The sequence below is a fragment of the Octodon degus genome, unplaced genomic scaffold (genome assembly GCF_000260255.1).
Source record: "Octodon degus isolate 3935 unplaced genomic scaffold, OctDeg1.0 scaffold00091, whole genome shotgun sequence".
In the NCBI taxonomy this organism is placed as follows: Eukaryota; Metazoa; Chordata; class Mammalia; order Rodentia; family Octodontidae; genus Octodon; species Octodon degus.
In genome coordinates this window covers 10,681,623-10,692,806 of record NW_004524667.1, presented here as the reverse complement: position 1 = coordinate 10,692,806, position 11,184 = coordinate 10,681,623, and the positions used below count along the sequence as shown (strand labels likewise).

The following is an 11,184-nucleotide window of genomic DNA, read 5'->3' as shown; positions in this document are numbered from 1 at the left end:
AACATTTAAAAATTAGAATATATTTTAAAAATAGGCATAAAGAATTATATACTTCTTATTTTTACACATAAGTCCAAAAATCTCACCATATACAATCTTGAAGCAAGACAGTCAGTGGAGCCATTTTTGAGGCAAAATGCATCACTCTTCTCTCCAGCTTTACCAACTTCTCAACCTCAACATATCCTAACCCACCAATGAATGGGGAATATTTGCAGTGAGAAAAGGTAAAGGAGTCTAAAGATTGTTGAAGTTGGGCTAGCAAAATTTATTTTAAAATTATTGACCAGGGGCCAGCCAGATAACTCAACAGATTAAAGCGCCTTCTCAGGCAGACTCAGGGACCAGGGATTGATCCCCAGCTGCCCTGCCAGCCCCAGGGTGTGATTGAGAATGGGCGTGGTGGCACATACCTGTAATCCTAGCTCTTGGGAGGCTGAAAACAGAAAGATTACTACAAGTCTGATCTGTGGAGATCCTGTAGACCCTGTACTAAATACATATTTTTAAAATTAAATGAAATTATTGACCAAAATAAATGCTGAACTATGCAAATGACTAGAGAATGTGAAGGTGTTAAAGCCCTCAAAATTCACTGGGATCTGCTGGTATAGCAGGGTGGGCAGAAGAGTCATACCGCCAGCCTACAGGACTGTCATCCTGTGCTTTCTGCCCAGGAACATGGCACACAGGAACACTTGTGTGCACACAGAATGCTGCACATGTGCGTGCAAGGAAGGGTGCCATGTGCCGAAGCACAGACATTCACAGGCTTGGTACATAGTACTAGGATTATGGGGTTTCTACACTCCTCGAGAGATTCACCTCCTCCCCCAAGGTGAGAAGCAAAGGCAAAGCAGGCATCTTTCCTTCCTCACATTTATCCCGGGGTGACCCTCTAGGGTACTGGGACCTCGGTGCACAACCCCCATGCACTGTCTACTGGGGGAGAAAGAGGAACACTGCCACCTAGTCACCCACTGAACAGCTGTCAGCATCACTCAGGTGGCCAACGTTCTGCCCCACCCCTGACACTGCAGGGCACCCACACCTGATCCTGACCCTCCCTGTACCCAAGACCCCACCAAGGCCAGCAGCTGACTGATGTCAATGGACAGGAATGGGGAGGGTGGTGCCAGGCAGGACCCTGTGTATGCAGGGAATGAGTGGCAAGGAATGAAGAACCCACGGAGCAGGAAGGTGAGGGCACCTCATTGCTTCATCAGCCTTCACTTCCACACAGGCACTCAAAAAACATATTAAGAATTTCAAGACAATAATCATAATATGCTTTTGAAAGATGTAACAGGGGTATATGTATAAAAAGTGGTAAAATTATGGGTAATTTTTATTTTATTTTTGCCTGGGTATATTTTCTAAATATCATATTCTAAAGATGTATGACTTTTATAACAACAACAGAAAGGAAAGTTATTTTAAAAATAGGCATGTATGGTATTTGCAAATTTGACTCTCAGACTTCAAGGGTCTCTTGGTACATCAATGCTTCTTAAATCAGAATGTCCTGAGCTCCGGGCCCACACGCTCAGCTGCCAGATGGACATGTTTATTTCAGTGTTCCAAAATTACCTTGAGCTCAACATGCCCAAACTGGAATAGGTAATCTTTCTCTTTAAAATAATCTGCCCCTTTAGGGGGACCAAGAAATGGAGGAATTGAGGAGAGATGGGAGGAGAAGGGGACAAGCAAAGAATTACGGAGTGTTATGTACATATACCTGACGAATGCACTCATTATGTACTGCGAACATGTGCTAACACATTATTTCAAGGAATGGTATTTCCAGATGTCCAGTCATCAGCCCTTAAGTGTCTCTTGATTATATTTAATTTTTTTGTCCAACACATCAAATCAGTCAGTGTGTCCTCCCCATGCTGATTCCCAGTTTGCTCTTTGATCTCCTGCTCACTGCTCCACGGGACACCATCTTTGTTCAGTCTCTCACACAGCCTCATGGCTCCTCCTCCTTCCACTGAAAGCTCCTGTCCTAGCCAACCCCCATCTCCTTCCATATGGACATTAGTTATCCTTACAGAATGGAAATATTAGCAGGCTTTCTCTGCCCACTTAATACCAGATACAGGCCAATGTTTTGTGCATGACTTACACGCTCACCCTGCCCCCTTTTCTAGGCTCATTTCCAGCAATTCCCCAAAGAACATTCTGCTCCATCTTAATATATATATATATATACCATACTCTTGTGGCTAGATGTGTTTGTATATGCTGCCTCCTCTCGAAGGAATGCTCTTCCCCTGACTCTGATGTTCTCAGATCCAAGACTAACCAAATGCCCTATGGAGACTTATCTGAATTATCCTACCATTGCGAGTAACCAATGAAAACTAATAGCTGCCAGGCATGATAGCACATGCCTGTAATACCAGTATTCAGGGGATGGGGCAGGAGGTTATTGAGCCCAAGGCCAGCCCAGACTATACAGCCAGATGCTGTGTCAAAAAAGAAAAAAAAGACTAATAGCCTAAAATGTCACTGGTATTACTTCTTTATTTTTCTATTGTAAATTTTGCTCCTATGACTATCTTTTCCAGAACAGAGTGGCTTCCTGAACAAGAAGGCCCTACTCTCCATCTTTGGCATTGGCCCACATTGACAAAGCCAAGAAGCAAGTCAGGGCCGGGGAGATAGCTCAGTAGAATAAGTGCTTCCCTGGCAAGCACAAAGGCCTGAGTTCAATCCCTGGTTCCACAAAAAAAAAAAAAAAAAAGAAGAAGAAGCAAGCCAGGCAGGGCCAGCTAATGGGACAGAACCTCAACCATGACTTGTCTATATTAAATTCAGCAAGTATTTGTTAGAAAAAAGTATAGAGAGATGAAACAGGCAAGCAAGGGTTGACTGTGACACATCTTAGCTCTCCAATGAAGTAAAACCTTGAAAATTCCTATAACATGTCAACATAATCCCACAGAGATTTCGTAAAAACAATTATGTAATAGAAATTAATTAATTTTGTCTTTTTGAGACAGGGTCTCACTATGCAGTTCAGGTGGGCCTTGAGTTCACTTTGTAGTCCAGGATGGTCTTAAACTCTCAACAATCTTCCTTAGTGCTGGGATTACAGGGGTGCACCACCACACCCAGATGAGAAATGAACAATTTAAAAGAAAATCGCTGGCAAGAGATTTTGTTTTTTGAACACAAATCATGGCACAGTGGAAAAGTCAGGTATTACGAGTCAGGGGGCTGTGATAGCACTACTTTTCCATATCACCTTGAACACATCACTGACCAACTGCAGGCATCTCTTTCTTGAGCTATGCAAATGACAGAACTAGCAAATCAGGAACAAAAGAATCCTTACTGCCAATGTAAAACATAGGGTGGAATGGAAGAATTATGATCAGGAAAGCAACTTGATATTTTCAATGCATTTTAATTTTAATAACATTCTTATAAAGAATTATTTTGTCCTCTGTGAGTAATATGAACCAAACACTTACCTCCTTTTAGAGCACGGCAGAAAGAATACACATCATCATATCCTCTGCAAATAACTTCTTTGCGTTCTGGCAAATTCATGGATTTGAAAGATACATACAGATTGAAGTACAACTTTCTTAAATCCCTCCCTTGAAAAGAAGACACTCCATTAGTCCCTCAGCCAAGAGATCCCCCTATCAAGAGGAGCATTTGCCATACACTGAATGTATGCCCTGTGCTCTCCCTACACTTCTTCATTCTAATCATCACCACCCTCCTTCAGGTGGATATTATTATTCTTGCTCTGTGGATGAGAAAGCTGAAGTTCAAAGTGGGCATCTTTGACGCCAAATAGAATGTTCCAGAGTAAGAACTGTATGTGCTATGCCTAAAAATAGGGTAAACACCATAACTTGATGGAGAAAACTATCATACAAAACACAACTTTCAGTGTTAGCTCTGCTAGAAAATCCAAAACAGAAAAAAGTGAGGATAATCAACTCATGCCAACTTTTTAGGGGGTTTTGTTGTTGCTGATGATGATGTTTTTAGGCAGGGTCTCACTACATAGGGGAGGCTGGCCTCCAGCTCACGGTGACCTTCCCGCCTCAATCTCCTGAGTGCTGGGATTACAGGCATACACCACCATGCCTGGCTTATGCCCAGTTTCTTAAGGGTTTTGACAAAATATTTGAAGATTGACTCTTTTGATTACAAATTAAATATATGGGTGATTTTTAACTTTCTTTATGATCTCCCTATTGTCAAGTAACATAAACATTCTAATACGTAATATATTTTCCTCAATTCTTCCAAGTTATTTAATTGGCCTAAATAGGGAAAATAAATACAATCTTGTTTTATAATGAAAACAATTAATTATCTAACCACTATCTCATTTCAAATGTTTTCCTAATAAGGTCACCAAGGGCCAGGGAGATGTCTCAGTGGAATAAGAGCTTCCCTGGCAAGCGCAAGGGTCTGAGTTCAATCCCCGGTTCCGCCAAAAAAAAAATAATAATAATAATTGTGCCTTTGGGCTGGTGAGATGGCTCAGTGGTCTAAAGCACCTACTTGGAACAAGTTTAGCAAAGTACAGGGACCGTGGTTCGATCCCCCAGCACCACATGCCAGCCAGCCCCGCCCCCTGGTGGGCTGAGCTGGCCACGCGCGCATGCGCGCGCGCGCGCGCGCGCACACACACACACACACACACAAATAAAATAAAATAAAAAATTAATAAGGTCACCAAGAATTATTGCATCCAAAGTCAAAAGACAGCTTTCCCATCTTCAGCTTGCACTGAGCTATACTTCACAGCATTGCCACCTCCTTTGAGCCCCGTGGAGGCTGCTGCCACCACTTGCTTGTAGCTGCCCTCCAAGCTCTCTGACTTCTCAATGTACATCACTGTATCTTCTTTTGAAAGTTTATCTTTAGTTTGTCTCAATTTTCATTCTGCTAGCTTTCCCTGACATTAAGCATCACATAAGGTAATAATTTGGAAATCACCATCATGAGCTCTTTAGTCTTGACCTGGCAACACTAAAGAATCATATAGAAGAAAACCAAGACACAACACTGTCGCAAAACACATTGTGGTTTTTTCGTTGCTTTTGTTTGGTGTTTTCTGCATTTAGGACAGGGTCTACAGGGTCTCACTACGTAGATCAGACTCATAGTGATTCTCTTGATTGAACCCTGGACCCTGTGCTCTGCCTAAGCAGTGCTTTAGTCTACTGAGCTACCAGGCCGGTCCCACATTGTGTTTTTAAATCCCCTTAGAATCATGTTTTTCTCTAAATAGATCATCTTTAAGAGGAAAAAAAATGATTCTGGCTGGATCACACACAGATCTTTGACTAGTGGAAACCAATTACTAACCAGCTGAATACTAATGGTTGACAAAAGATGTGTAGGTGAAATTTCTCGAAATCACAAGATTTCTGATTCTATGGGCCAGGGAGATGGTTCAGTAGAATAAGCGCTTCCTTGGCAAGTGCAATGGTTTGAACTCAATCCCCAATTCCACAAAAAAAAAAATTCCAATTCTATACATGTGTCATTGTGCAATTCCCTCCTCCAAGGTGTGAACAGACCCAGTGACTTCTTTCTAACCAACAGACCAGAAGTGACAGAGTGTCACTTCCACAACCTGGCTGCTTTCATCTTGTTACCTGACTGTCTGGCATCCCAGCTTTGCTGAAGCTATGTTGACAAGGCCCATGTGGTAAGAACTGTGGGATGGCAAACAGCCAGTATCCAGGAACTGAATACTGTTGAAAAACATACAAGTTTAGAAGTAGATTGTCCCCTAGCCTTCAGATAATCCAATCCTGGCCAACATCTTGATTGTAGTAAACTGTGCCAAGACTACTAACCTACAAAGACTATGGGTAATAGGTATATTGTGTTAAACCACTAACATTGTAGTAATTTGTTGCATAGCAATAGACAACAATTACATTTGGAATAGAATTATTTATTTTTTATATTCTTGAACCCTTAAGTTGATCTACAGAAAGAAGAATTGTACTTACTTGGTATGAAGGAAATATTCAGAGTTCCAGATGATCCTTTAAATGTTAAACAGGGTGTAACATTAACTGAAATAGGGAATTTCATATCATCTAAAAGAAATACAGACATGAATAAATTGTTATAAATCACTTCTAATAAGTATAATATTCTGAATAGTAGACCCCCAAATATTACCTTTGCATCAAAATTATATATAAATAACAATGACAGTCACAAATATCTCCTCAGAAGAGTAATATTAGCAACAAGGTAGGGTAGGAGGTTCTAGATTTTCCCCTATAATCCCAGAAATTCACAGTCAAATTTCATTAGTGAAAATTAGACACTAATTAAAGGGCCCTTGAACTCAGGAAAATACAAAATCAGATTCACTAAAACCACTATGGAGGAACCAGAAGAGCTCTAGACTATCAAAAACAATCCTGGGCAACAAGCGCAAGGCAGAGGGCCTCAAAATCACTGACTTGAAATTATAATGTATAGCTACTGTGACAAAAACCTCAGGGTACTGGAAAAAACAAAAGATCGAGGATCAAAGGGCAGATTAGAAGATTCAGAAACAACTCAAGACATACTCAGCCACCTTATCTTTGACAAAGGTGCCAAACACCTTCCCTGGAAGACAGCCTCTTTAATAGTACTGGGGGGTGGGGGGACCTGGCTTTACACATTAAAACTGAACCCATATCTTTCAACATGCACTAAACTAAAATCAAAGTGGATCAAGGATCTAAATATTAAAACAAAAGCATTAAATTGTCTGGAACACAGGATAGAAAAAGCTCTGGAGACATTGATGGAGGCAAAGACTTTATGAATAATACCCAGATCACATAGGGACTATCACAAAGAATCAACAACTAGGATCTCATTCTATAAAAATAAATAAACAAATAAAATTTTTGCACAGCAAGAGAAACCACCAACAGAGTGAAGATTCAACCCACAACGTGGAAAAAATGTTTTCCAGCTGTTTCTCAGACAAAAGATTACTATGGAGAACATATAAAGAACTCAAAAAAAAAAAAAAAAAAAAAAAAAAAAAATCCAATCCAAAAGTAAGCATCTGAGATGAATACATTCTTCTCAGATGAAGATATACAAACAGTAAATAAATATATTAAAACATGTTCAAAAAAAAAAAAAACATGTTCAACATCACTGGTCATGCAAATTTAAACACACAGATTTCATCTCACCCCAGAAAGAAGGGCTAGTATTAAGAAATCAACCAATAACAACTGCAAAGAGGGGCTGTGGGGGAAAAAGGAACCCTTCTTCACTGTTGGTGGGAGTGTAGGCTGGGGCAACCACTGTGGAAATCAGTGTGGGGATTCCTCACAAAACTAGAATTAGAGCTAGCAAGATAGCTCAGTGGACTAAGCGCAGGCTTAAACATGCACAAGGACCTGGGTTCAACCCCGGGCACTGCATGCCACACCAGCCTGAGCCCTGGGAGTGCTGAGCCAGCCACCAAGTCTGGGTGTGGTAGTGCACACCAGTAATCCCAGCACTGCAAGGCTGAAAACAGGAGGATCACTATAGGCTGAAAACAGGAGGATCACTACGAGTCTGTGCTGTGTAGTAAGACACTGTTCCAAATTGCCAAATATATTTAAAAACAAAATAGAATTAGAGATCCCATTTGACTCAGCTATTCCCTTTCTGGATACCTTCCCAGAAGAATTAAAAACATCATACCACAGCAATATATGTGCACCCATGTCTACAGAAACACAATAGGTAACAGCTAAATTTTGGAAACAAACCAAATGCCCATGAACCAAGAAATGGATTAAAAATAATGTGGTCTTTCTATGCAATAGAACCATAAGGAAGGATAAACTGGAGACTTTTATAGGTAAATGGATACAACTCAAGACCATACTCATTGGGCTGCCCAAATAGCTCAGCAGATTAAAGCTTTGGCAGACACAGGAGCCAGGAGTTCAGTCCCTGGGCCTGCCATGTGGGCCCCACCCCTGGGGTGCACTGAGATAGCAAATGAGACTGGGCATGATGACGCACACCTGTAATCCCAGCACTTAAGAGGCTGAGGCAGAAGGATCGTTGCAAGTTCAAGACCAGCAGCCTTGGCTACAAAGTGACCTCAAGTCCAGCCTAAACTGCACTGTGAGACCCTGTTTCAAAAAAGAAAAAAAAAAATATATACATATATATATAATATATAAACTAATTTAAAAATAACAATGCACAATTTATTAGCTATTGTTACACTCCTATTATCTTCTTTTGAAAATTTGTTTTATTCTTTTTTCTCTTTAAAGTAAAAATTTAAGGGGCCAGGGAGATGGCTCAGTAGGATAAGTACTTGACTGGCAAATGCAAGGATCTGAGTTCAATACCCGGTTCCGCAAAAAAAAAAAAAAATAAAAAATAAAATAAAGTAAAAATTTAAAAAACCAACATGGAGATTTAGGACATCCTATCTCCCGGGTTCCTGATCTGGGTTCCTGACCACACAATTAAGAAGATGCTACTTAGATCCCAGCTTCACACAGGGGTGGGAAGAAATCAGTTTGCATGCACCCAAATCTTCAAGAGTGCTCCCCAAAGGACTAGATTCTGGCTTGCCTGCGTTGGAGCCATGATAGATCTATCTGCTACAGTCCAGCTACACAGGAGAGAATGAAGACAGAGGCACAGGATAGTGGACATGCTTGATCTTCCCTGTGCTCATCATAGAGAACAGACAAAAAATAACACCAGTTCACAGTTTTCCATAGGGTAGGCAAAGGGCTGCTACATGAATCCAGCACTCAAACTTCTCTGTGCAACTCAAGACCATACTCATAAGTGAAATAAATAATAACTGTCTCACTAGTCCTGGAGTGCTGTTGGATCTGGTGTAGTCTATCTACCTAGAGTAGAAAGAAGTGGCTGGCTGGACTAATGTGTGCTGTAACTCCTAGCTCAGCAGAACACTGCAAATGCCCGCTCCTCTAGGAGACAGAGACAGAGACAGAAAGACACAGAGACAGGGAGAGGGAAAAAACTGAGGATAGATACAGAACACAGAGACAGAAACAGACAAACACAGAGAGACACAGAGATGGAGACAGAGAAAGAGATACAGAGACAGAGACAGAGTAAGAGACAGGGGCCGGGGAGATGGCTCAGTGGAATAAGCACTTCCCTAGCAAGTGCAAGGGTCTGAGTTCAATCCCCGGTTCTGGAAGGAAAAAAAAAAAAAAAAAACAGAGAGAGAGAGTAGAGGTCCCCAGAATCTCAGAAAGAACTTAGTGAAGGTCTTTTCCTATATAATCCCAGTTCATGAAGTCTGAAAGTGCCTGCTTTTTCTAATGAGCAGTCACCAACACAGAAAGGAAAGGAAAACAAAAACCAGGAAGATATTCTAAACACAGGACTGAGATAAATGTGAATAACTAACCTTAAATAAATGAAGTCATGGATCGGCCAGATAGCTCAGCAGACTAAAGCACCTGCTTAGACAGAGCACAGCGCCCAGGGTTCGATAACCAGCATGCTCTGCTGGCCCTGCTCCTGGGGCGTGCTGAAATAGCGATTGAGACTAGGCCTTGTGGTGCATGCCTGTAATACCAGCACTTGGGAGGCTGAAAACAGGAGAATCACTGGGAGTCCGATCTGTGTAGTGAGACCCTGTAGACCCTGTCCTAAATACATAAAAATAAATAAATAAATAAATAAAAATTAATTAAGCCATGACTGGAGATAGCTCAGTGCTAGAGATAGCTCAGTGCTCTAAGTGACTGCCTGGGAAGCACAAGGTTCGAACTCTGGTACCACATGCCACGCCAAATCCAAGACCAGGTATGGGAGCAAATATCAGTAATCCCAGCAATGGGGAGTCTGAGACAGAAAGATCACTATGAGTCTGAGCTGAATAGTGGGACCTTGTACCAAATAAATCAATAAGTTAATTAATCAATTAATGCAAATGAAGTCATATAATTCATTTGATGAAGAATTAAAATTAGAGACTGGGAGTGCTGGTCAGCGCCTATAATCCCAGCACTTGGGAGACTGTAAACAGGAGAATCACTATGAGTCCAATCTAGTAGTGAGACCCTAAGCACCCTGTAGACCCTTCCCTAAAATACAGGGGGGAAAAAAAGAATTAAAATTAATAAAGATGAAAAAAATAAAAATAAATAAAATAAAAAAATTAATAAAGATGTCCACTGAAGTCAAGAGAATAATGCATGAATAAAATGATAATTTAAAGAAAATATGAAGAAGTACCACACAAAAATCACAAAAATGAAAAACATAATAACTAACTGAAAAATTTACTAGAAAGATTCAACAGCGGGAAGGAGACCATTAAAGGTGGAGAATGAAAAAAGAATTAAGACCTGCTAGGTACATATACTGACCCCCCATAAGAAATGTACTGGTCCAACGTCTGGCCAGATAGCTCAGTGGATTAAAGCTCTGCTTAGGCAGACACAGGCGCTGGGGGTTCATCCCCAGCCTGCATGCTGGTACCGCCCCTGGCGTGCACTGAGAAGGTAACTGAGACTGGGCATGGTGGGGTGTACCTGTAATCCCAGTGTTAGAGAGGCTTAAAAACAGGAAGGATCACTACAAATCCAATCTGTGTAGTGAGACCCTGCAGATGCTGTACTAAAATACAAAGGAAGGAAGGAAGGAAGGAAGGAAGGAAGGAAGGAAGGAAGGAAGGAAGGAAGGAAGGAAGGAATGTACTGATCACGCATGCAGCACCAGCCCTGCCCCCAGGCACGCTGAGCCAGTGATGGAGTCCAGGACATCTGTAATCCTGGCACTAGAGAGGCTGAAAACAGGAGGATCACTACAAGTCCGAGCTGCACTGTGAGACCCTGCGCGCGCGCACACACACACACACACACACACACACTAAAGCTCAAGTAAATGACTTGCTAATGTTCTTGTCCTCTTTCCCATAGTATAAAAAGATGATGGTTTATGGCTTGAGTGGGTTGTTTTTTTGCAGTACCGGAGATCAAACTCGGGACCTTGTTCTTGCCAGGCAGGCACCTATGCCGCTGAGCTATATCCTTGGTCCGATGGTTTACTTTTTACTAAATAATAAAACTTGGGGGCCTGCCCCTTAGCTCAGTTCTTGGGCCGGGGCAATGGCTCAGTGGAATATGTGCTTTCCTGGCAAGCGCAAGGGCCTGAGTTCAATCCCTGGTT

The 11,184-nt window shown here is 41.5% G+C and overlaps 1 protein-coding gene across 3 annotated transcripts in view; it reads right to left on the bottom strand.

Moving 5' to 3' along the window:
• Positions 1–11,184, bottom strand: part of Ly96 (lymphocyte antigen 96) — a 36,498-nt gene that overhangs the window by 11,515 nt on the left and 13,799 nt on the right. For 2 of the 3 annotated variants that reach the window (XM_004637557.2, XM_023722421.1), the window contains exons 2-3: positions 6,003–6,092; positions 3,483–3,611 (exon numbers count right to left, since the gene is read on the bottom strand). In XM_004637557.2, the coding sequence (XP_004637614.1) occupies positions 3,483–3,611; positions 6,003–6,092 (219 nt within the window). The remainder of the gene's footprint in view (positions 1–3,482; positions 3,612–6,002; positions 6,093–11,184) is intronic. The other variant, XM_023722420.1, reaches the window with a different exon arrangement.